At 39.1% G+C, this 27,176-nt stretch overlaps 1 protein-coding gene across 15 annotated transcripts in view; it reads left to right on the forward strand.

The window, feature by feature from the left end:
- Window positions 1-27,176, forward strand: part of LOC105477766 (transmembrane and coiled-coil domain family 1) — a 256,327-nt gene that overhangs the window by 165,724 nt on the left and 63,427 nt on the right. The window contains exon 1 of one of the 15 annotated variants that reach the window (XM_071092270.1): window positions 501-10,345. The exons of 13 other annotated variants lie outside the window; for them this stretch is intronic. In XM_071092270.1, coding sequence (XP_070948371.1) covers window positions 10,304-10,345 — 42 coding nt within the window. In that variant the 5' untranslated portion in view covers window positions 501-10,303. Of the gene's footprint in view, window positions 1-500; window positions 10,346-27,176 lie in introns of those variants that run through there. One more of the 15 variants, XM_011734522.2, reaches the window with a different exon arrangement.

The raw sequence follows: 27,176 nt of genomic DNA on the forward strand, positions 1-27,176 counted from the left end.
TTTCATAAACAGTGCTACAGTGAATACTCTTGAACATGTCTTCTTATGCAAATATATGAGTTTCTCTAGTAGATACTAATTTATCTAGTACTTCCTAGGAATGGATTTACTGGGTTGTACAGTATGTTTATCTTCTGTTTAACTAGATATTGCTAAATTGCTATCCAGAGTGATTATGCTAACTTATTCCTATCAGTAGTGTGTGAAAGTTCCCATTGACCTGCATCTTCACAAATACTTAAAATTTTTGCCTGTTTGGGCCGGGCGCGGTGGCTCAAGCCTGTAATCCCAGCACTTTGGGAGGCCGAGACGGGCGGATCACGAGGTCAGGAGATCGAGACCATCCTGGCTAACACCGTGAAACCCCGTCTCTACTAAAAAATACAAAAAACTAGCCGGGCGAGGTGGCGGGCGCCTGTAGTCCCAGCTACTCGGGAGGCTGAGGCGGGAGAATGGCGTAAACCTGGGAGGCGGAGCTTGCAGTGAGCTGAGATCCGGCCACTGCACTCCAACCTGGGCGACAGAGCGAGACTCCGTCTCAAAAAAAAAAAAAAAAAATTTTGCCTGTTTGTGGATGTGAAATGGTGCTATCTACACAGTTTCTTTCTATGTAGTGATTTGTTTACGTTAGGCAAAGCTTATGATAGCCAGTGGAGCTGATTGACATCCTAGATATTTTAATTCAGGAAATATTAGTGCCTAATTATACAAACAGGTTGGTAGGCTATTCTGAATGAAACGCTGGTTGCTGGAAACACTCTGTTTTCAAGAGCACAAAATAAAAATCTTGTTTTAGGAATTCTATACAAGAATAACTTTGGGGAAAATTTTTTCCCTTAGGGCATTTCCACTTTCCAAATTTTTCCTCATTGTTCCCTTTACCTCAAGTGATTCTCTTAGTTCTTCTGGCTGATACCAGTCGAGGCATGAAAGAATGAAATGTCCAAACCCTTACTGACAAATTATACCTGACAGCAGAATAAACTCACATCTACTAAGAGGCTTCCATAGTTTTTATTGCTATCACTTTGATTACTCCAATAATGAAACTATTGAATCTGTTTCTTAGAAGCCAAGGTAAGAAAGCAGAGAATAGTCTGCCATTGAACTGATAGCATCTGTTTTATAATTATCTGGTGACTTTTCTAGAGAAGATGTATAAAGTCTGTGTTATTTCATGTGCACCACGCTTAAATGATTGCTTCTTGAGTTGGATTGTACTCCAGTTATCTATTTCTGTGTAACAATTCACCTCAGAACTTAGTGGTTTAAGATGCCTGTTATGGGTAAGATGGAGCAAACACATTTCACCTGTCTTTTCTATTGAACTCAGCTAAAACACCTGGCCTAGAGCAACTATTTGAGGACTCCAAAAGGCATATCTTAAAAGTTGCATTAAGAAGGAGCAGATTTTGAAGTACTGTTGAACCAGGGTTTAATTTATTGTTCTCCTCTCTCTCATTTCCCGAGGTTTCAACTCAACACAGCCTAAAACCCCTAAGTGGATATTAATGTGGATAAGAGAACTCTAGGAGAAGGCTTCAGTTCTGGTTCAAAGAATGGGAAGGCGATATTGTAATACTAATAGAAAGTACAGAAACTTTTCCTTTTTTCCTTCTTCTTTCCTCTGTTCTCTTGTACCATGAACCTCAAGCAGTCCTGCAGTGACAGCAGATTGGGGTCTAACAAGAGCTTAAAATTCTGATTGTAGGGAACCATTCTCAGATCAGTGGAGCTGTGGTCCCAAGAGGGTGGAATTAGTCTCAGTTGCCTTTTTTCTCCCTCCTTCATCTGCTTGCCTCCAAACAAAGGCACTATTATGGAAATTGTATGGCTAAGCAGAGTAAATAACACACCAGCTTTCTGACTAGGTAATGAGAAAGGGGAATCCCATTGACCTAGAAAGTACTGAGAGATTATAAGATATTTGAAAATAAACTCTTTAAATTTTATTATGAATTTTTGAGCTTATTCGTGCACTCTGCATGCAGAAGTCTGACCCCAAACAGCATTCCTAGACTTTGAGAAATGAAGTAGGGATTAGACCATTGCCAAGTCCCAGACTGGCAACAGGGTGGGTGGTACATCTGTGGGACAGATCCAAAAAGCACTGCAGAGACTTTGAAAACTTAACTGCCGTTGGAGTTCTGGCTGGGGAACAATGCAAGGATGTCCTCTCTGGTGGTTCCTATTTGTATTGAAGTTCTCGCCAGTAAAATAAATCAAGAAAAGGAAATGAAAGACATACAAATTGGAAAGAAAGAAGTAAAACAATTCCTGTTCATTGGCTACATCACTGTATATATAGAAAACCAAGGAATTCACAGAATACTCGTAGTACTGAGGTTAGCAAGGTTGCAAGTTACTATGCCAGTCTACACAAAATATTTAGAAAACAAATTTAGAAAATAAATTTCAAAAAGTTTCAAAAAGCAAAATTTGAATTTGCCACACATGAAATACTATATTGAATCCATGTGAATGAAGTGATGTATAGGCATTGCATTGGGTATTATAAATCTAGAGAATATTTAAAGCATATGGGAAGCCGGGCACAGTGACTCACGCCTGTAATCCCAGGCCTTTGGGAGGCTGAGGCAGGTGAATCGTTTAAGCTCAAGTGTTCAAGACCAGCCCGGGCAGCATGGTAAAACCCTGTCTCTACCAAAAAAAAAAAAAAAAACGCACACACAAAACTAGCCAGGCTTGGTGACTCACACCTGTAATCTCAGCTACTTGGGAGGCTGAGGTGGGAGGATGGCTTGAGCCAGTAAGTATGAAATTAGCTGCTGTTTAAAAAAATTTTGGGCCAGGCACGGTGGCTCATGCCTGTTTAAAAAAAAAAAAAAAAAAAAAAAAAGTTCCCCTAAATTCCTAATTTGCTAAGAGTTCTTATTTATTTATTTATTTAGAGACAGAGTCTCACTCTGTCACCCAGACTGGAGTGCAATGGCACAATCTCGGTTCACAGCAACCTCTGCTTCCTGGGCTCAACTAATTATTGTGCCTCAGTCTCCCAAGTAGCTAGGATTGCAGGCATGCATCACCATGTCTGGCTAATTTTTGTATTTTTAGTAGAGACAGGGTTTCACCATGTTGGGCCAGGCTGATCTCAAACTCCTGGCCTCATGTGAGCTGCCCACCTTGGCCTCCCAAAGTGCTGGGATTACAGGTGTCAGCCACCACGTCCAGCCTAATTGGCTAGGAGTTTAATAATGAGTGGCTGTTGACTTTTCTCAAATGCTTTTCCTGTATAAATTGATATCATATGGTTTTGCTTCTCTGGGCTAGTGTTGCTTACCTTACTTGGTTTTCAAATATTGAACCAGCATTGCATTCCTGATACAAACCGTGCTTGGATATGGTATATTATTCTTCATATACATTGCTAGGTTTGATTTGCTAGTATGAGGGCTCTTGGTCTGCTGCCTTGTTTTGTTTTACAGATCTTCTCCAGGTTTAATACCTGGATAATGCTGGCTTCATAAAATGAGTTCCTCCTCCTTCTGCTTTCTGGTACAGATTGTATAGAATTGATATATTTATAATGATTGTTTGGTAGAATTTAGTGAAACCACAGGGAGATTTCTTTTTCAAAATCTGTTTAATTACAAAATTTCATTTTGAAAACAGTTATATAACCATTCAGGTTATCTATGTCGTCTTAGGTGATTCTGGTAGCTTGTTACTTGAGAATTTGTTCCGCTTCATCTCAACTGTTGATTTATGTACACACAGTTCTTTGTAGGCATTCCCTTTTGTCCTTTTAACACAATTCCAATCAGAAATCTCAGGAAGACCTTTTTGTAGAGACAGACAAGCTTATTCTTAAATGTATATGGAAAGGCAAAAGAACTAGAAGAGTCAACCAATACTGGAAAAGAAAAATAAAGTTATGTGAATTATTCTACCCAGCTTTTGGACTTACCATAAAGCTACAGTAATCAAGATGAGGCCATGTTGGTAAAAAGATAGACATGTAGATTAATGGAATAGAATAGAAAGTTCAGAAATAGACCCACATAAATATTGCCAGTTCATATTTCACAAAAATACAAAGGCAATTCAATGGAGAAAGGATAGTGTTTTCAAAAAGAGGTGTTGGAAAAAGTAGAAATCTGTGTGCAAAAACTTGAAACTCTCACACCGTATATAAAAATCAACACAAAATAAATCATGAATTAATATATAAAATAAACTATGAAACTTTTAGAACAACACAGGACATTTTTAATCTATGAAAGATGCTATTGAGAGAATTAAAGGGCATGCTACGTATTGGGAGGAAAATGTGTAAATCACATATCTGACGAAGGACTTATATTCAGAATACAGATGGTTCGTGATTTAAAATGGTTCAACTTAACAGTTGTTTTGACTTTACAGTGGTGCAAAAGCAATACATGTCTAGCAGAAACCATATTTTCAGTACTTGTACAACTTTTCTGTTTTTCACTATCAGTACAATAGTCAATAAATTTTCTATTTTTTATTTTATTTATTTTAAATTTTTTTTAAAAGCAGAAACAAAGTCTCACTCGTTGGCCAGGCTGGTCTTGAACTCCTGGGCTCAAGTATTCCTCCCATCTCAGCCTCCTAAAGTGCCGGGATTACAGGCATGAGCCACTGTGCCTGGCCTCATTCCTTTTTATGAAATAGGCTTTGTGTTAGATGATTTTGCCAGCTGTGGGCTAGTGTAAGCGTTCTGAGCACATTTGAGGTGGGTTAGGCTAAGCCATGATGTTCAGTAAGTTAGGTATATTAAATACACTTTCAACTTGCAATATTTTCATTTTATTATTTTTTTTACAATGGGATTCTTGCTGTGTTGAATAGGCTGGTCTCAACCTCCTGGTCTCAAGTGACCTCCCATCTTGGCCTTCCAAAGTGCTGGGTTTATACATGTGAGCTTCTGCGCCTGGCCCATATTTTCATCTCACGGTTGATTTATTGAGACAAAAGTCAAGGAACAGCTGTATATAAAAAATTGTCAAAGCTCAACAGTTTTTTTTAAAAAACCCTATTTAATACATGGTCAAATGTCTTAAACAGATTCTTTACAAAAGAGAATCTGCAATGACAACTAAATACATTAAAAGATATTTAGCATTAGTAGCCATTAAGAAAATGCATTTAAAATCTTGATGAGGTACCACTCTTAAAATGACTAAAATAAAAAACTGACAGTTGCAAATGCTGGCAAGGTTGCAGAGAACAGTTGGAACTCTCGTACATTGCTGGTAGAAAAGGAAAATGGCAAAACTACCCTGGAAAAGTTTGGTGATTTTTTTTTTTAAGTTAAACATATGCTGAGCATGTGACCCAGCAAATCCATACCTAGGTGTTTAACCTAGAAACATGAAAACTTACATTTCTATGAAATCCTCTACACTGATGTTTATAGCATCTCTATTTACAATTGCTAAAAAATGGAAACCATCCAAATGTCCTTCAATAAGTGAATGGATAAACTGTGGTATATACATACAATGAACTCAGCAATAAAAAGGAATGAACTATGATACATGCATCATTCTTTATGCATCTCCAAGGCATTATGTTGATAAATCAGTCTCAGAAAGTTATATACTGTATGATTCTGTTTATGTGACATTCTCAGAAAGATAGACTGTAGTAAAAAAGAATGGGTTAAGGGTTAGTGGTGGGGTTAGGTGTGACTACATAAGGATATCTTTTGGAACTTCTGTGTATCCTGATTATACTGCTGGTGGTTTCATGAGTCTATGAATGTTTAAAAATTCATAGAACTGTACACATACCTAAAAAGTAAATTCTGTGGTGTTAAGAAATTTTTTAAAAACTTTGTAGCTTGCCGGGCACAGTGGCTCACGTCTGTAATCTCAGTGCTTTGGGAGGCCGAGACGGGCAGATCACAAGGTCAGGAGTTCAAGACCAGCCTGGCCAACATGGTGAAACCCCATCTCTACTAAAAATATGAACATTAGCTGGGCGTGGTGGCCGGCGCCTGTAATCCCAGCTACTTGGGAGACTGAGGCATAAGAATCGCTTGAACCCAGGAGGCGGAGGTTGCAGTGAGTCAAGATCGCGCCATTGCACTCCAGCCTAGGCGAAAGAGCAAGACTCCATCTCAGAACAACAACAACAAAAAAGTAGCTTAAAGTGACAATTTATTTGTCTTGATTCTGTCGGTTGAGCAGGCCCTTCTGGTTTGTATCAAGTTCCTTATATTAATAAACTTTGCTTTAGGTTAAACCTGTTCATCTTACTCATTTTTTATATCCCTAAATGTCCCATATAGTGTGCCTGGCACATAATAAGAATTATTGAATAAATTAATACAGAGCCCTTCTGCTTTAGGTCAAAGCAAAGTTTATTAAGTTTGCTGAGGTATTGGGATGATCAGAAAGTCCAAATAGCCTCACTCACATGCTAGCTGTTTATGTTAGCTGCTGACTCTGAGTTCAGCCCTGGCTTTTGGCCAGGGACCTTGATTACACTAGTAGGGCTTTTTTGTAGCATGGCAGCTGAGTTCCAAGGAGTGTTCAAAAAGAATAATCTCCAATTTTCAAGTACTTACCAAGTCTCTGTTTGCATAGTTGGTGATAGTATGCCATTTGCTATCACTAGTCACAGCTAGTCATCAAGCCCAAAGTCAGTATGGGAAGAAGACTATGTGGATCATCAGTACCAGGAGGGTTGGCTCATTAGGGACCTCCAAATTACTGTCAGTTGTGAGGGCTTTTGTTTATTTTGTTGTAAGAGCTTTCTCAGCTTTCCTTCAGATCTTCAGGACTATCTGTATTCCTTTAGCAAGAAACATTAAGGGACTCCATTATCTAAAAAGGAATAATTGAAGATTGCCTGTTATTTATAAAGATGTAAAATGTGATTATTTTAAACGTGTTGAAAATGTATTATTTTTCTATAAGCTTTGATGATTACAGACTTTCATATTTATAAAATGAAACCCACCAACTTCATTCTTTGTGTACCTAATCAGTTTTCCCCAGAATTCTTTCTACCATTTATTGATCCTCAGTACAGAGAAAAGGTTCCAAAAAACCTCACATAGCACTATAGACAATCTCAGAATTAATTCTGGGGCTAGAAAGAAACCTTCATTGATCATGCAGTCAAACAGCATTCCAAAGAAATAATTTGCCCAAAAAAAGCCTCCACAAATGATGTATATAGTGAAGCTATAAGGCAGGAATACCAAACCAGAAACATCTCTGCAAAGTGAGTACATTGCAGAAATTGAAGAGTTTTTGGTTTTTGTTCATTTGTTTGTTCCATTGTTTTTACACAATGGCAATATAAAAACCAGATTGGTATGACAGTGTGTGAAGTAGGAACCAGATTGTAGGAGGGTACACCTTGATTTACTAGAAAGAACAGAAATGGAGAATCAGTATACATGGATTCTAGATCTGATAGGGCCACAACTGCATCATTCACTTCTCCTTTCAAAGACTAGGGGTTTGTACTACAAAATAAGAGGCTTGGTTTGAACAGTCTTTTTTTTTTTTTGAGACAGAGTCTCGCTCTGTCACCCAGGCTGAAGTGCAGTGGCACCATCTCTCAGCTCACCGCAACCTCTACTGCCTGAGTTCAAGCAGTTCTCCTGCCTCAGCCTCCCAAATAGCTGAGATTGCAGGTGCGTGCCACCTCACCCGGCTACTTTTTGTATTTTTAATAGAGACAGGGTTTTACCATGTTGGCCAGGCTGGTCTCAAACTCTTGACCTCAGGTGATCCGCCCACCTCGCCCTCCTAAAGTGCTGGGATTACAGGTGTGAGCCATCACGCCCAGCCTTCACATCCCTGGGAGACTTGAGGTATTAGAATCTCTAATGGAGAGGTATACTTTTTAAAAAGTAGACCCCATATAATTCTTGTTTTAAAACTATAAACTATAGACAGTAAAGCACAATAAAATATTCCAGCGTGGCAGGAATGCATAGCTAGACTGTAGAGTGAGACAGTATTGTAGAAGATGTAAAGTTTTTGGTTTTTTTGTTTTAATGTCGAGAAATAGTAGCCTAGAGAACGCAGATGATCTCAAAAGTCAATAGAGGGCAAGAACCTGTTCATCTTATTCATTTTTGTATCCCTAAATGCCCCATGTAGTGTGCCTGGTATAGTAAGAATTATTGAATAAATTAATATGAAGCCCTTCTACTTAGAAAATTTTTCTCAGACATTGAGGAGAGTAATTTAGAGCTGCAAAAGTTTCACTCCGTTGTTAGTCCTACCTCTCCTCTACAGATAAGGTATGACTGATTCTTTTTGTTCCATATTAATGCCTATTCTCTTTTGGCCTAAAGTCTGTACCTGTATGTACAGGTAGATACAGGTACCTGTCTGTACCTATATAGATTTACATAATTTATCAGATGCTCCCTTCTGTTCCTATACTGGTTCATAGAATGAAATCAAAACATTAGTTGTATCTCCTACCTTTGACAGTAGACTAAAACCCATACTCCAAAGGACTGTTTACTGCTTTCCCAGACTTTTCTCTTGGCCTTGTGTTAAGATGTTGCTAACAAAGAAGCTCAGTACTAAAAAATTTAGTACAGTTGTTTCTTCTCAATTGGTAATAACCACCATTCTGGGCACTGTTTCTTGTGCATCCTAAAACTAAGGAATCAAAATTTCCTTTGATAGTGTAAGTATAACAAAAAAAAATTAATGTTCAAAGTAGATTACTCGTTCAGAGGTTCTTATAAAATGACCTAAAAAAAAGTTCATTAATATAGGAAACTTGCCTATCCAGTCTTTCCAAATTACCTGCTTTGAAACAATCCAGTAATGATTTTTATTTTCTTTTTTCTATTTCTATAATGACTTTTTTCTATTTCTTTTTTCTATTTACTTTAAAAAATAAGATGCTGTGTTTTGTTTTTATTGAAGTAAAATTCATAAAGAATGAAAAAATTGTATTAGAAATTGTACAATTTGGCTGGGCACAGTGGCTCACGTCTGTAATCCCAACACTCTGGGAGGCCAAGGAAGGAGGATCATTTGTCAGGAGTTTGAGACCAGCCTGGCGTGGTGGCACACACCTGTAATTCCAGCTACCTGGGAGGCTGAGGCAGGAAAATCACCTGAGCCCAGGAGGCGGAGGTTGCGGTGAGCTGAGATCATGCCATTGCACTCCAGCCTGGACGGCAGAGCAAAACCCTGGCTCAAAAAGAAAAAAAAACGAAATTGTATCATTATCTTTAGGTTTTTGGGTACAAACGTAGATCCTCAAAAACTTTATCGGAAATTTGGAAATCCGTAAATAAGTTATATTATCTCCTTTCAAAATCCATTATTAGTAAGTTAATATTTATAAAAACAAAGCTAGTGCATCTTGAAGAAAAAAGTTTTTATTTTATTCCTTATCCCACTGAACTATTGAAGAACTTCTTATAGATTTACCTTCCCATTAGTGCTGTAGTACAGTTTTGTTTTATCTGCATTGTCTTGTGTTTCCTGGCTAAGTTTTACTTGTTATAAAGCTATTGGGTCACTTTTGGTCTAGAATAGAACTTTCGTAATATAAGGGACACCGTAAAATGTAAAGGAATATCTGCATTGCCTTGTTTTCTCTTGTTAGAAAAGTCATGTTCTGGCTCCTTTTTTAATGCCCCTCTTCTTTGGAGGAAGAATTTCTAAAGGCACACATTCTTGAACTAAAAAGAAATGATGATGTATATTAGGTTTGCCTTTTGGGCACATGTGAAAAATGAGGTTATTCACACCTTCAGTTCTGGCATATATCCATTATCAAAAAAGTACTTCTAGAATAGTCTCCCTGTTCCATAGTAAAGTCACAGAGGTGGTTTGGAGTTCTTCAGCTAGGTCGCAGTGTCCAGGAACAGATCAGATCAGAATCAGTATGTTGTTTATGATACAGATCAAATTAACCAATGATTCTTCCAGTTTTCTCCTTCCTGTTTATTTCTTCCAGACACAAAATAGGTTCAAGGAGAAAAGTTTTTCTACCATTAAACTTTTGAGCTGCCTGTGTTTGGGATTCAAAGTATTTTGGGTGCTTATTGCTTAACTGGGCTGAAGATTATCTCATGTGACAGCATAGATCCCTTGTTTTGGAATTGCCATTACTTTCTAGAACAGGCATTCTGTACAGCTGCCAACATGCTCTGAATCCTCTTGCTTCATATTACAGTGATACTGCTTTGTCAGGGTAGAATTCAGCCTCACAGGGCTGGAGTCAGTCACTGCTGACCTCATGCCACAGTACAGCATGTTCAAATCTGGGAGAAACTGCAGGTTATTCGGCATATTCCTCCTCCTCCTCTCTCACAAGCATGGAGCCCTCACTGTCCTCGGAAACCGTATGTTGTATATGTGTGTGTATCTGTCTTTTTTTTTTTAAAAAAAAAAAAAATCTCTTCCTAAATCCTATAGTTAGTCCTACAGCTTTAAGTGGGGGCTGGTTGAATAGACAGACAGGAAATAGCCTGAGCTGCTGAAACTTAGCGTTTTTCAGCAGTAGATCTCAACCAGGGGCATTTGCTATTTTAGAACTGACTTGTTTAAGGTTGTAATAATGGAGAAGCATGATATGTTTCCTAGTTGTTCATTTTACCCAAAGCTATTTGGACAGAATGCAGAGGGTGCTCTGTAGCTGTATGGGCATGCTCAGATCATCCTGGAGTGTCCCGTCTCTTGTGTGTAATGGGCTGCTTCAGTGCAGAGTAAATGTCATCCTCACTTTCTCAAGCGATATAGTTACTGGAAAATCAGTGTTTCCTTCAATGAATGAGTTTCATTTGCCTTGGACTGCTTGGGAAAAACATGGGTTAAATTTGAAAATGCCAGGCATGCATAACAAATGGGAATTTGATTTAGAGCCACCTGGAATACTTCTTACATTAAAAAAAAAAAATCTTGATGGATCTGTGTGACCAAAAAAAAAAGAAAAAGATTTCTTAGTGCTCAGCTACTTATTTTCAAAGTATTTTTCCGAAAGACTTGGAAAATTTCTGAATTGTTAAGCAATATACACATATCTCAGTGTGAAACTTGTGTCTCCAGATCAGCAGAACAAATCTCTGAGATAAAACTGGATTGGAGGATGATCCAGCTTTATTCAACATAACCACCATTTTCACATTTCATCCATAGTCTTTAGTACAAACTTAGCCTATAGTTTGATTTTACCATTTTTTAGTTTATCTTATAAATGATACATACTTTCTAAGAGATAAATAGCAAAGCAAAGCAGATTCTTTATAGTTTTGCCTGATTCTGAAGTTAATGTATGTTCATATGGTTTGCTATTGAGCAGTTGGATTTAAGATCCACACAGATTTTTCACTCTGAAGTTTAATATTGAATTACCCTCTTATGCCTTATGGTTGATAATTTAAATGCCAACTTTTTAAACAGATTTGTGCCTCCGGTCTGTACCTTTTTCTGTTGTTTGTTATATATCTTGGATTCAAAACCCCTGACACATCTGTGTTTGTTCTGAGGTTATAAAAGTTCAGTTTACTTATCTATTTTATTAAGAATACTATCCCAGGGTGAATGGGGTGATCAGAAGGAAAGCATTCATAGAAGAGCCCTAAAGGAATAGTGGGTGGAGACTAACAGTAAAAGAGAAGTTAACTCCTTTTTTTTCCGTTATTGATAGTGAGGTGGGGGAGGGCATAAAACATAATTTAAATATTTTTAATTGATTTTATTTGGTGATTGCATTAACTTTTAAGAGTAGAGAGAGTGTGATAAAAACAATATAGTTAGTACCTGAGTGAGTGAGTGTAGATTAAACCAGCAGTCCCCAACCTTTTTGGCACCAGGAACCGGTTTTGTGGAAGAGTTTTTCCACAGATGGGGTCGAGGTGTCTGTGGGTAAGGTTGGAGTGGGATGGTTTGGGGATGAAACTGTTCACCTCAGGTCATCAGGCATTAGATTCTCATAAGGAGCATGCAACCTAGATCCCTCGCAAGCACAGTTCATAATAGGGTTTGTGCTCGTATGAGAATCTGATGCCACCACTGATCTGACAGGAGGTGGAGCTCAGGTGGTAATACTCGCTTGCTGCTCACCTCCTTCTGTGTGGCCTGATTCCTAACAGGCCACTGACCTGTACTGATCTGCGACCCAGCATTTGGGGACCCCTGGATTTAACTATTTGCCTGCTTCCCTACCTGTGTCTCTCTCTTACCGAACTATTTATTGATTGGTAAACTAAACTATTCTCATTGAAACAATGATTTAAGTGTTCACAAATGAGGTACTTGCCCCTAGTATCTAAAATTTTTAATGTAACCGTTTAGATATATGAAATTGCTATAGATAGGGGTTCGTACATGACCTCCTTGCCTGAGATTGCACACACTTTGTGGGGTGTTTTATTTTTTTTTGAGACAAAGTCTCGCTCTGTTGCCCAGGCTGGAGTGCAGTGGCGCAATCTCGGCTCACTGCAAGCTCCACCTCCTGGGTTCACACCATTCTTCTGCCTCAGCCTCCTGAGTAGCTGGGACTACAGGCACCCGCCACCGTGCCTGGCTCTGTGTGTGTGTGTGTGTGTGTGTGTGTGTGTGTGTGTGTGTGTGTATTTTTAGTAGAGACAAGGTTTCACAGTGTTAGCCAGTATGGTCCCAATCTCCTGGCCTCATGATCCGCCTGCGTCCGCCTCCCAAAGTGCTGGGATTACAGGCGTGAGCCACCACATCCGGCCTGCACATACTTTGTGAAGAGTTCATTCCGAATTACAGAATGAACGTTTTGAAGGCAGGATTTCAGAAGAAAAAATGTAGCTGACTCTGTGGTCCCAGCTACTTAGAAGGCTGAAGTGGGAGGATCACTTGAATCCCGGGGTGGGGTAGGGCGGTGGAGGTTGTAGTGAGCCAAATTACCACTGTGCTCCAGCCTCGGTGACAGAGCCAGATCCTTTCTCTAAATAAATAAATACAATAAAGCGGGGTAAGAGGGATTGGAAGTACTGGACATTGAGGGTAGACTGCCATTTTTAATAGAACAGTAAGCATAAGCTTCATTTAAAACAAGACATTTGAAGGAAGGCTTGAAAGAGGAGAGCAGGTTAGCCATTCAGCTGAGGAATGAGCATTCCAGGCAGGGGGTACAGCCAGAATAACTGCAGGAGTTTTCACAGTGTTTACAAGGAATTAAAAAGAGGTTAGTTGGTATGACTAGAGCAAGAATTAAGACAGGGAAGAGTGGCAGGAATTGGGAGTGTGAAAGATTTAATACAGTGTATCAGTTATCTGTTGCTGTGTAACAAACCACCTTAAAACTTAGTGGCTTAGCCAGGCACAGTGGCTTGCACCTGTAATCCCAGGTACTCAGGAGGCTGAGGCAAGAAGATCACTTGAGGTCAGGAGTTCAAGACCAGCGTGAGCAACATAGTGAGAGCCTGTCTTTAAAAAAAAAAAAAAAAATTAGCCAGTCACGATGGTGTGTGCCTGTAGTCCCAGCTGCTCAGGAGGTTGGGGTGAGAGAATTGCTTGAGCCCAAGAGTTTGAGACTGCAGTGAGCTATGATCAGGCTACTGCACTGCAGCCTGGGTGACAGAGTGAGACTATCTTTTAAAAAATAATAAAAATAGTAGCTTAATATAACCTTTATTTGCTCACAATTTTGAGTCAGCCATTTGAGCTGGGCTCCGCTATTTGGTTCGTAGGCTTGTCGTTATAGTTGTTGGGGGCTCGGGTGGACCTGGATGGTCTAAGATGGCCTCCCTTCCTCATGTGTCTGGTAGTAGGTACTGGCTGTTGGCTGGGCCTCTCAAGGTTTTATTTTTTCTTTTTGACACTCATCCATGTAGACAAGCTACAAGGATTTTAGACCGAATAGCTATTATAAGGGTGAGGTTGTCAATAACTGAGATGTAAAGTGTGCTGGAAATCTCAGTGCAAGAAAGGACAAACTCCAATGCACAAATACTTTTTAAGCCTCTGCTTGTGTCACATTTGCTAACATTTCACTTGGCCAAAGCAAGACCATGACCAAACCCAATTTCACTGGATGGAGAAATACATTCCACCACTTTTTTCTTTCTTTCTTTCTTTTTTAAGACAGGGTCATACTCTTGTCCAGGCTAGAGTGCAGTGGCACAAACACAAGTCACTGCAGCCTGGATCTCCTGGGCTCAAGCCGTCCTCCTGGCTCAGCCTCCTGAGTAGCTGGGACCACAAAAATGTGCCACCACGCTCTGCTAATATATTTATTATTTTTTTTATTTTTTATTTTTTTTGTAGAGACGGGGTCTCACCACGTTGCTGAGGCTTGGTCTCAAACTCCTGGGCTCAAGTGATCCTCCTGCCTTGGCCTCCCAAAATGTTGAGATTATAGGCATGAGACACTGTGCCTGACCAGAAGCCACCTCTTGATAGGAGTGGGAAAGCCAGATTATAAAGGGAAGGGTATACGAGATTGGATGAATGTGGCTATTAATCTACCATAAAGAAGGCCAAATCAGATACGCCTTTGAAGGCCATTTGAGTGTAAAGGAAATTGAGTGGATAAAACATACTCAGTTTCTCCCACTGTCCTCTCAACAACACACTTCTGATGCCAGGTCTATGGGGATTTCTTCCCACCAGCAAGCAATTCTGCAGCAGACACCAGCGGGGTATCCTTTAATTCAATTCAATTCTGACTCTGTCTACGTGGAGATAGTATTAGATCACACTAGGTGAGGACTGAGTCCCACAAGGCTGCATCCCACTTCCAGTGCCCATTGAAAGCCCCAGGTTATTTTGCTTGTACTTCTGACCAACTGGCTGTAAATTGGGGTTTCCACAGCCTCCTCCTTGGATTCAGTTAATTTGCTAGAGTGGCTTACAGAATTCAAGAAAACATGTATACTGGCCTATTATAAAGGATGCAGATGAAAAGATGCATAGGCAAGGCATATGGGAAGGGATGCAGTGCTTCCATTAAGCCCCCACCCTCCAGGAAACGTCACATGTTCAGCTATCCAGAAGCCCTAACTCTGTCTTTGGGTTTTTATGGAAACTTCATTATGTGAGTGTGATTGATTAAATTGCTTGCCATTGGTGATCAGTTTAACCTTCACTTTCCTTCCTTTACCCTCCCAGAGGTTGGGGGGTGGGGCTGAAGTGCCAATTCTCTAATTATGCCTTGGTCTTTCTGATGACCAACCTCATCCTGAAGCTGCCAACCATCAGCCGTCTTATTAGCATACAAAAAGACACATCACTTTGGAGATTCCAAGGAATTTAGTAGTTCTATGCCAGGAAAAGGAAAGGAAGACCAAATACAGTTGACTCTTGATCAAAGTGGGTATTAGGGGTGCTGGACCCTCACACACAGTCAAAGATCCGCGTATAACTTTTGACTCCCCCAAAGCTTAGCAGAGCCTTACTAATAACATAAACTGTTATTAACACATATTTTATATGTTATATGTATTATATACTCTATTCTTACAATACAGTAAGCTAGAGAAATTAAAATGTTAAGAAAATCATAAGGAAAATGTTATTTTAATTTTAAAATGTTATTAAAATCATAAAGAAAATACATTTACAGTACTATATTTACATATGTTTACAAGACAAATCATCTGTATGAAATGGTAGGCAACTGCAGCAGCAGACCTCAACCTATGGTATGTATCATGCAATCAACTTTTTCTTGTAATGTCATGACATTTTCTTTGCTTCTTGGGAGCACTTCAGTGTCACTAGTCACACTTCTTACGCATCTCATGGTGTTATTCAAGGTTTACAGTATTGTACTAAACACAATGAAAAATAATAGAGAACCCCCAAGAGATCACTTTTTACTGAGATATGCAGTTTACTGGAGAGAGGACCTGATGACTCAGGTGATTAGTGAGTGTCACATGCGTTTTAAGCGGATACTTGCAATATTTCACTCACTGCTAGCAACTGGAGGTGGCTGTGAAAATTTTACAGTAGCACAGTAAATACTACAGTTAATTTTATGCGGTTTATGATGTTATGATTTAATACTTCATCTTTGTTTACATTTCTCTTGACTGCAAATGGCACCATGTAAGTGTTTGTATAAATTTTGATAGATTTAACTTCAGATTTGTATATACTTTATGGTATTAAATGATAAAATAAACAGTATCTGTATATGTTTTATGCATTCATTAACATCTTTTAATTTTTTGGTATTTCTAGGTTATGCAGTTTGCCATTTTTTCCCAAATTGTTGCAAATCTCCAAAATATTTTAAAATATTTTGGAAAAAATATGTAAGTGGATCCATGTAGTTCAGACCTTTGTTGTTCAGGGGTCAACTGTGTATTTCACAGTATCGCAGGAATTCATTGAGGAATTTTAAGCAGAGGACTGATGTGATTTGACTTAGGTTTTTAAAGGATCATTCTGGTTATAGTATTAAGAACAGATATGGGGGTAAGATAGACCAATTGGGAGACCATTTTAGTAACTCAGGCAATATATAATCATGATTTAGACTAAAGTACAAGTGAAGATTATAAGATGTAGTTGAATTTTAGATGAATTTTGAAGGCAATGCTAACAGAATTTTCTGGCGGGTTGGATGTAAGGTATGAAAGAAATCGGTAACTGAGGATTTTATCCTAAACAGCTGGAAGATTTGTCATTAACTGAGATGTAAATGCTGCTGGAGGGCAGGTTTTGTGGGAAAGAGCTGGAGTTCAGTTTCAGGTGTCCATCAGCCATCTAAGTGGGAATGTTGAATAGATAAGTGGCATTTATGAGTCTAGAGACTCTTAGAGTCATAGGATACTAAGGAGAAAGTTCTAGGCAGAAAATATGATTAGGGAGAAGAAGAAAAGGAAGAAGATTGGCCTATGAGAGAAGAGGAAAATCCAGAGATTTTTTGGTGTACTGGAAAACCAAGTATGGAAATTCTTCGTAGGAGAAAGGAAACATCAAGTACATCAAATGCTGCTGATAGGTCAGTAAGAAGAGGGCTAAGAACTTCTCTTTGGATGTAGTAATTTGGAGATGATTGGTCACCTCAACAAAAACTTTTTAGTAGACCAATGAGATAAAAGCCAGTTGAGTGGGTTTGTGAATGGGAAAAAGTAATTTGTAGACAGTGAGTTTGAATAATCTTTATGAGTTACACTACAGTAGGAAGAAGAGAAGTGGGGAAGCAACTGGTGAAGGGAGTGGAGTCAAGAAGTTTATTTAAGATGGGAGAAATAAGATTTACATGCTGAAGGGGAAAATTCATTAGAAAAAATCTATCAGTTTCTTATTTAATAAATAGCATTTGTTATGTGCCAACACTATTCGAAATGTAACTGAAACACAGGTTCAGGCACTCACCACTTGTAGAGTCCGATATAAAGAGAGTGACTTGTGAGGTCTGGTATAAAGAGAGTGACTTGTTATTCCAAAGCTAGCTTAGGGGAAGAAATACAGGCCTCCTGCCTTAAGGGTACCACTTCAGCTTTGGAGCAGAAAGCAGGTGCTTTTAAAAGGGAGCTTGGCAAGAACGGCATGCAGTGGAGAAAGCAAACAGGTGAGGGTGCTTTATCTGCTGGGCAGTTGAGCTGGCAATCACTGGCACCTTCATGGGCAGAACTAAGTTGTAAAAGTGGCTGAGGCCGGGCACAGTGGCTCATGCCTGTAATCCCATCACTTTGGGAGGCCGAGGCGGGCAGATTACCTGAGGTAGGGAGTTTGAGACCAGCCTGACCCAACATGGAGAAACCCTGTCTCTACTAAAAATACAAAAAAAAAAAAAAAGTCAGGCATGGTGGCAGGCACCTGTAGTCCCAGCAGCTCGGGAGGCTGAGGCAGAATTGCGTGAACCTGGAAGGTGGAGCTTACAGTGAGCCGAGATCACGCCACTGCACTCTAGCCTGGGTGACAGAGCGAGACTCCGTCTCCAAAAAAAAAAAAAAAAAAATTAGCCGGGCATAGTGGTGCATGCCTACAAATCCCAGCTACTCAGGAGGCTGAGCCAGGAGAATCGCTTGAACTCGGGAGGCAGAGGTTACAGTGAGCTGAGATTGTGCCATTGCACTCCAGCCTGGGCAACAAAAAGCAAAACTCTATCTCAAAAAAAAAAAAAAGGTGGCTGAAACTCTTTAGGTCAGAGAGAGTTTCATTGCCAGTGTACTTTTTGTTGTAAATAGACTGTTGTCTCTCGAGACAATCTCCTGGTGGGAGAGTTCCACTCTGGAGCTTCTAAGCACATGTCTGGTGAAGAGGAGGTAGCAGGTTATAATTGTATTTCTAAAGAGCTAAGTAGGAAATGGGGTACAGGGGAAAAGGAGGAATGAGAAAAGAGAAAAAATAATTTTAAAATAACTCATTCTGTCTCTTAGAAAGATGGAGGTACTCAGTTACAGAAACACTTTATAAATATAAACTCATTTAATATAAGAATGAAACAGTGACTGGCCACTCAGTATAAAGTAATATGGTGGGTGCTATAAGGAGTTCAAGAATGTATAAGACACAATGTCAGACTTAAACACTCACAATGTCAAGTAAAAATATATATATATACCATAAAAATTAGACAATTTAGAAGTACAGAGAACTAAAAGGAAGTTACTTTTAATGAGAAAATAAGGAATGTCAATATAAAGGTAGACTTATTTGGACTTAATTTATGTACGTTTCACTTCAAGCACAGAGCAGATAAGTTTTTTTGTTTGTTTCTTTGTTTGTTTGTTTGTTTGTTTTCTGTTGCCCAGGCTAGAGTGCAATGTTGCAATCTTGGCTCACTGCAACCTCTGCCTCCCAGGTTCAAGCGATTCTCCTGCCTCAGCCTCCCGAGTAGCTGGGACTAAAGGCACACACCACCACACCCAGCCAATTTTTGTGTGTGTTTTTAGTAGAGATGGGGTTTTGCCATGTTGGCCAGGCTGGTCTTGAACACCTGACCTCATGATCCCCCCGCCTCGGCCTCCCAAAGTGCTGGCATTACAGGCATGAGCCACCACGCCTGGCCAGAGAGTGCATTCTAAGGTAGGATGGGGACAGGGTTGGATATAGAAAGGAAAACATTTGTCTTCAGAAAAGACAAAGAACTTCAGAGATATTTTCTATTACTGTAATTGTCATCTTCATGTTTGTAGTCCTAGCTCCTGTGTAACAGTGAGGAAAAAAAGGAAGAGTGGGAGGGTGGATGTGTATGTGTCAACTGCATGTGCGCATCTTCAATACCTAGAATACAGGGAGTCCTCTACTGGGCACATATACTTAGGACCCTATCTCTGATTTAAAATCAGTTTGCTGAGCCATCCAGTATTATTTTTCACATAAGTAAAATGGAAAATTTTGAGCTCTGGTAAACCCAGGAAATAGGATTACAGTGTGTCGTTTAATTCTTATTTCCTCTTAATGAAATGTGAACTGGTTGTTTGAAGTCTAAGGATATGTGGAGAATACAGACTGTTTAGATTGATACATGGGTGGAAGAATGTATTTTATGTTCAGTGGAAACTTGTGAAGAAAAGTTTATAGGGAATCATTTCCAAGGAGTGTAGAAGCCTAATTAAAGTTGACTTTTTTATCCTCATTGGTGCCTCATGCACGTTAAGTGTTTGAAAAATCTAGGTATGTTTTTCATTACACCCTGATTGCAACTTCAGGGAAAAGATCTTTTCTGGGCTCCAAAAGTTCTAACAGAAAAGGGAATATGTATGGTTGTTACATATGTATGTATGGTTGTCATATTATATACCAAATGAGCCTACCTTTATATTGGCATTCCTTATTGTCCAGTTAAAAGTTCCAGTTTCCAGGTGGTCAGGTTTACCCATAATCAAAAAAATACAAATGATAAGTGAAAATAAGATCTCATTTTAATTATCAGATTAATCAAAATACAAAAGTTTGATACCTGGAGCTGGCACAGTCATTCACCTACACTGTTGGCGGTAGTGTATACTGTTGCAGTCTTTCAGGAAAGCAATGTGTAATCTCTATCAAAGTGCAAAATATATACCCTCTGATATACTGCTAGGAATTTACACTATCAGTATACCCAAAGAAGTTCACCAAGATATATACAAATATGTTTGTAATTTTAAAATGGAAAGAATTTGTTCTGGTGCCCAGTTGAAGTTTAACGACAAATACCTTTGACGTTCCCTCACCCCCTCTCCTCCCAAAGGTGATTCCGCTTTCTTCCTTATTGAAGAACTGTATCCCATATTGTCATGTTTTACAATTATCAGTTGGGTTTATAATAAGTTTTTTTTTTCCCCTAGAAACAGAGGCTTTTCATTTATTCTGTTAATAGTTGTCACTAGAGATGAGGTGTTCAGAATGAAAGATCGAGTACTCTGAGATGATTCTCACGCAAGAGGTATTAGGAACATAATGGGCAACAGTAGGGATCTGTTAATTAAAAACAAATCTTTAAGAAGTAAGGACTGTTAAGGATTGGTATGTGAGAATGAAATGGGGGAAGTAGGTGGTCTAGAAGAAGCTTACTGTAACTGCATCACTGCATCTCCAGATAATTCTTTTAATTTCTAAAAACTCCATTTTCTTTTCTTTTTTTCTTTTTTCTTTCTTTTTTTTTTTTTTTTTTTTTGAGATGGGGGTCTCACTGTGTTGTCAGTGGCTATTTACAGGCACAATCATAGTGCACTACAGCCTTGAACTCCTGGCTCAAGCTATTCTCCTCCAGTCTCCCAAGTATCTGGGATTACAGGCGTGTGCTATTGTGCCTCCATTTTCATCTCTGAAGAATAGAACCAGGTCACAAAATTTGAGAGAGCAGCAGAGGAAGACAGAACTTTTATCACATATTTCCTAAACGAATGCTGCCTTTCCATTTTATATCATTGCATTTACATTTATCATTTATATGTTTTATCATACATATTTTACCAAATGTCACAGGTCATTTAATGAAACAGTTCCAGTTTTTGCCTGTTAATCTTATGTTTTCTCTAGTGCAAGAGGTGGCAAATTGCTGGCATCATTTGACTCAATACTGTTACCCACTAAATTAATTATATGCCAGATTACCTATGAGTTTAGAGTTGGGTGGACGAAAAAAGCCCAGGCTAAAGTGCAGTAGCATGATCACTGCTCACTACAGCCTCCTTCTCCTGAGCTCAAGCCATCCTCCCGCCTTGGCCTCCTGAGTAGCTGGGATGGCAGGTGTGCACTGCTACACCTAGCTAATTTTTTTATTTTTTGTAGAGTCAGGGTCTCACTATGTTGCCTGGTCTGCTCTCAAACTCCTGGGCTCAAGCAATCCTCCTGCCTTGGCGCCCCCCTTCCCCCGCCAAAAGTACTAGGATTACAGGCATGAGCCACCATGCCCAGCCTTCAGTTGTCCCTTAAATGAAGATTAATATTGGAGAGAGTTGAGCCTCGAGAAGCTCTAGTTTCAGTCCTACACAATTACATATGTTCAGTTAACCTGCCAGAGGTTTTATTTCTCATCTATAAAACAAGAATGTTTTGAGATAACCTCTCAAGATTTTTAGATTTCACAATACTCAGATGATACCTATACAGACATATAAAGATTGGTTTTTAAAATAAAATGGCCAGGCATGGTGGCTCACACCTGTAACCCCAGCATTGTGGGAGGCCAAGGCAGAAAGATCACTTGAGCCCAGAAGTTCAAGACCAGCCTGGGCCACAGAGTGAGACCCTGTCTCTACAAAAAATTTTTTTAAATTAGCTGGGCGTGGTAGTATGTGCCTGTAGTTCCAGCTCCTCGGGAGGCTGAAGTGGGAGGATTGCTTGAGCCCAGAGGGTCGAGGCTACAATGAGTGGTGATTGTGCCACTGCACTTCAGCCTGGGCAACAAAGCAAGACCCTGTCTCAAAAATAATAATAATAAAATAATATTTTCTTTCAGAAAGAGACTTGTGTCTTAAACTTCTCATGCATTACTCATTTGTAGTCAGTTATATTTGATTTAAAAAGCAATTTCTTATCTGATTATAATTCCTAAATTACAAACTCTACAGACAGTAAATGAGGGATTTTGCATAAACTGGAACAGCTCGTGTATTGGAAAATCCAAATTTAAACAAAAGCCTTATAACTTTGGGTAGAGTGATTGTTTGTTATCAAATGCATTCAATCTAGGATTCCTTTATTTATTTGTTTATTTTGAGAAAGTGTCTCGCTGTGTTGCCCAGCCTGGAGTGCAGTGTTGTGATCTTGACTCACTGCAACCTTCGCCTCCCAGATTCAAGTGATTCTCCTGCCTCAGCCTCCTGAGTAGCTGGGATTACAGGTGTCCGCCACCACACCTGGCTAATTTTTTTTTTTTTGAGACAAAGTCTTGCTCTGTCGCCCAGGCTGGAGTGCAGTGGCACCATCTCGGCTCACTGTAACCTCTGCCTCCTGGATTCAAGCAATTCTCCTGCCTCAGCCTCCTGGGTAGCTGGGATTACAGATGTGTGCCACCATGCCCAGCTGATTTTTGTATTTTTTTTAGTAGAGATGGGGTTTCACCATGTTGGTCAGTCTGGTCTCAAACTCCTGACCTCGTGATCCACCTGCCTCAGCCTCCCAAAGTGCTGGGAATACAGGCATGAGCCACCATGCCTGGCCTAATTTATTATTGTTGTTATTTTTTAGTAGAGTTAGGGTTTCAACATGTTGGCCAGGCTGGTCTCAAACTCCTGACCTGTAGTGATCCACTCACCTCAGCCTTCCAAAGTGCTGGGATTACAGGCGTGAGCCACTGCACATGGCCTCGGATTTCTTTAAATGACTCTTTTTAAGTCCAATGTAATACGTATTATTTCATATGTAAATTATTAATTTGCATATCATTTTACAGAAAAAAATCTGTCAAGTGGGAATAGCATATCTTATTACACGATATTAATCTCTGGTTATACTAATTAGTAAGTTGTAATTTGAAATTAATACAAATTTATAGTGAAATTGGTGTTACCATATGATGTATATGTATACTTTTAAATAATGATGTTCACATAGACTGTATCTGTCAAAACTGATTAGTTTCTTACAAACATGAGAATTAAATTTTGAGCATAGACTGAATGCTTATTAAGCAGCAAGTGATTCTGGAGTGCATCAGTCTGCATTCATGAAACTAAGCATAGATATAAAATTGAACATGATTTGGTGCAGTAGCTCACACCTGTAATCCTAGCACTTTGGGAGGCTGAGGTGGGCGGATCGCCGGAGGTCAGGAGTTCAAGACCAGCCTGGCGAACATGGTAAAACCTTGTCTGTACTAAAAATACAAAAATTAGCCGGGCGTGCTGGCAGATACCCGTAATCCCAGCTACTCTGGAGGCTGAGGCAGGAGAATCACTTGAACTGGGAGGCGGAGGTTGCAGTGAACTGAGATTGTGCCACTGCACTCCAGCCTGGGCAGCAGAGCAAGACTCCATCTCAAAAAAAATAAAATAAAATGGAACATGGCTGAGAATATAGATTTCTTGAAATTTTGGTGGGGGAAAGACTTGCGCCACAAATATCCTGGGCTTAGTATCTTTTACAGAGAGAGTTTCTCATTAGATTCAATATCTTCTTTCTGTAGTTGCTGACCTATATATAATTGGTGCCTCTGTAAAGCCTGTTACTTTTAAGTAGAGTTGTTTTTCGTATTTAGCATAAACAGGCTGAGAATTTGTTGTTACTGTTGACTGACCACTTAGGATTGGCCATGGGAGAAGACTTAGAATAGTCATAAAAACCGTGAACTTGGATTTAGAATATCTGAGCTCCCGATTTAGCTTAACTTCTCACTAGTCCTCAGTCTTTAAATAATTCCAACTTCTCATGAGCCTCACATTCCTCGTATTTAAAATGAATGATAGCTGGGCACCCTTGCTGGTGCCTGTAGTCCCAGGTACTTGGGAGTCCGAGGCAGAATCACTTGAACCCAGGAGTTCAAGACTAGCCTGGCCAACATAATGAGACCGTCCCCATTCCCCCATCTCAAAAAACTTAAAAATTTGGAAAAATAAAAAGGAATAATTGCTGCCTTACAAACCTCACAAGATAGTTCAAAAGCAGAGACCTTTAACCTGGAAGCAGATCTTTTTAGTACTTACACAGTTTTTGTTTGTTTGTTTTGAGATGGAGTCTTGGAGTCTCGCTCTGTCACCCAGGCTGGAGAGCAGTGGCGCGATCTCGGCCCACCACAACCTCCACCTCCTGGGTTCAAGTGATTCTCCTGCCTCAGCCTCCTGAGTAGCTGGAACTACAGGTGCGTGCCACCATGCCCAGCTAAGTTTTTGCATTTTTATTAGAGACAGAGTTTCACCATATTAGCCAGGATGGTCTCCATTTCCTGACCTTGTGATCCACCTGCCTCAGCCCCCTAAAGTGCTGGGATTACAGGTGTGAGCCACCACGCCTGCCACTTTACACAGTTTTTTAATATCCACTGGGAATTTTGGTCACTATGAAAGCCTATTGCTACAAAGACATTGTCCTCAACTCTGACTCTGTGCCATTATCAGTGTGCATTATTGTTCTTATGCTACTTTGTCCTCCCACTTGAGAGTATCAGTCTTCTGAGGATAAAGAGCCTGAAGCCCAAAAATACAAGTAGAAGTCAGTACATACTCATTGACACTTCAGATGGTATCTAAACAGAATGTTCTTCATCTCTAGTTATTTTTATTTTTATTTTACCTGACTAGTATAGATTTATGGTGTAAAATAAATTTTTATTATGTATCAACAAAAAACTTGGAACTCAGGATCATGACTAACCAAAGAAAAGTAAATGGTGTTAGCCTTGATGATCTAAAGTTTCTCTCTCTCTCTTTCTATTTTTTTTTTTTTTTTTTTTTTTTTTTTTTTTTTTTTTGAGGCAGGTCTCACTCTGTCACCCAGGCTGGAGTACAGTGGCACAATCTCAGCTCATCACAACCTGGGCCTCCTAGGTTCAGGTGATCCTCCCACCTCAGCCTCCCAAGTAGCTGCAACTGTAGGCATACAAGCCCCCCATGCCGTGCCCAGCTAATTTTTTTATTTTAATTTTTTGTAGAGATGGGGCCTCACCATGTTGCCCAGGCTGGTCTTGAACTCCTGGGCTCAAGCAGTCTGCCCACCTCAGCCTTCCAAAGTGCTAGGGTTGCAGGCGTGAGCCACTACACCCGGACGATCTAAAGTTTCTTAAAACACCACGAGTCTTAAGGTAAAACTGTAATGCTTAAGTTTAGTTATTTAATCTTAAAATTAGATGTGCAAAGGTATTTTCTGAGTACATTATTTGAAAAATAGACAAATTTCAGCCGTCTTAGCACTTAGTTATTACCAGTAAAGACCAGTGGTTAAGAGTACATAAATAAGTACTTTATAAAGGAAACCCTAATTACTAGGATATTAAACAGATTTTCTAAATTTAAATTATCCAAGATTAAACCCATTTCCTTTTTTGATAAGATTACTAGTAGATTAGAGATGCTCTGAAGACAGGGTATGCTGGATTTCAGCAGTCATTTATCAGAGACTTTTGTGATATCTTTGGGGGAAAGTAATAACTTATTATTTGTAACTGAATAAGTGAATGAATGAGTGAAGATTACTAATTTAGTAAATGTCAGCCTGGAACAAGGTCTCTAATGGCTTGCTTCAGGATACTCCCTGTCCAGTTCAACCTCTTCGTTAATTCCTTGGCTAAAAATATTGACATGCTTAGTCAGTTGAAGATGTCAAGCAGCTGAAAAGAATAATTAAAATTTTGAGCAACAGAGTTGGAATCTAGAGATATTAAATGAAAAGCAGAGGTCATCACATTATGTGATTCAGCTGTACCACATTTATGTGATTTATGGAAAGGGCAATTATTTTTAACACCGTTTTCAGTTAAAGAAAAAGCAAACAGGATGCAAGCTACATGCATCTGAGTTAGATACAAAAAGAATCTTAGATTTTAATCTAAATCAGACAAAGCTCTTGTTACACTGCAGTGCATTTTAAGAATTAGGATGTCTTAGGCATTCTTTGAAATTAAAATCTTTGAAATTAAAATTCAAGGAAAGAAGCATTAATATTACCCTATATTAGAATATTATATCAGAAATGTTAATATAATTACAACATAAAACACCCCAAGAGGAAACAAATCTCCTAATAGTTGGAAAGAATGAATGAAATTCCTAATGATATCCCAATGTTTGTTTTATTTATAAAAAGATACTAAAGAACATTTGTTATCAATTAATCATGAACAGTTTTGTCTCACTAAAATTTTCCTCTCAATGTGCAAGACAAAGCACTAAATTACTAGTAGCTTTAATTAGGACTTTTTTTTTTCCCTCATCCTCTACATTAGTGCTTTACAAATTCTTTAATATCCTACAAAGCCTTAGCAGTTGTCTCAATTGTAACTTTTTTTTTTTTTTTTTTTTTTGAGGCTGAGTCTTGCTCTGTCGCCAGGCTGGAGTGCAGTGGTGTGATCTTGACTCGCTGCAACCTCCATCTCCTGGGTTCAAGCAATTCTCCTGCCTCAGCCTCCCAAGTAGCTGGGATTACAGGCACGCGCCACCATGCCCGGCTAATTTTTGTATTTTTAGTAGAGACGGGGTTTCACCATGTTAGCCAGGATGGTCTCGATCTCCTGACCTCATGATCCACCCGTCTCGGCCTCCCAAAGTGCCGGCATTACAAGCATGAGCCCCCGCATCTGACCAACTTTAACTTTAAAATGTTTTGCAAATAAAATTTTAATCAAATTATAAGAAAGTAAAAGTAATTTTGTTGGAATATATTCATGGAAAGATGGACAATGTTTATTTCCCAAGTGACTGCCAAAGTCAGTAGCAAACTAGAGACTATTCCATATTGATTTTCTAAATAATGGCTTGAAAACAGAGGTCTTCTACATTTATTGTTTCTTCGTCTTAAATTTGTCTCCTAATTTTAATTTTGAATGATTTTTTCCCCTTTGACATTTCTAATAAATTTAACCATGGGTAGACCATCTTTTAAGGTCCCTTTGTATTCTCATTTGGGATTTTGAATTTTTAAAATATATCTCCACTTTTTAATATAAGCATGTATTTGAAGTGATATGATTTATGCTTTTATTTCTTACTGATTCATTCAACAGATATTTATTGAGCCCATACTGTCCACCTCTTACTGGAGAACTAGAAGTGAATATAGGGCCATGAGCTCCCTGAAGGAGTTCACTGTCTAGTAGGGGAGCTGAGATGTAAACAGATGGTAACAGTATATGAGAGAGATTTTTTCATCACCAACTTCTAAATCTGATTTTGCCCT

Source organism: Macaca nemestrina, chromosome 2, assembly GCF_043159975.1.
Source record: "Macaca nemestrina isolate mMacNem1 chromosome 2, mMacNem.hap1, whole genome shotgun sequence".
Lineage (NCBI taxonomy): Eukaryota > Metazoa > Chordata > Mammalia > Primates > Cercopithecidae > Macaca > Macaca nemestrina.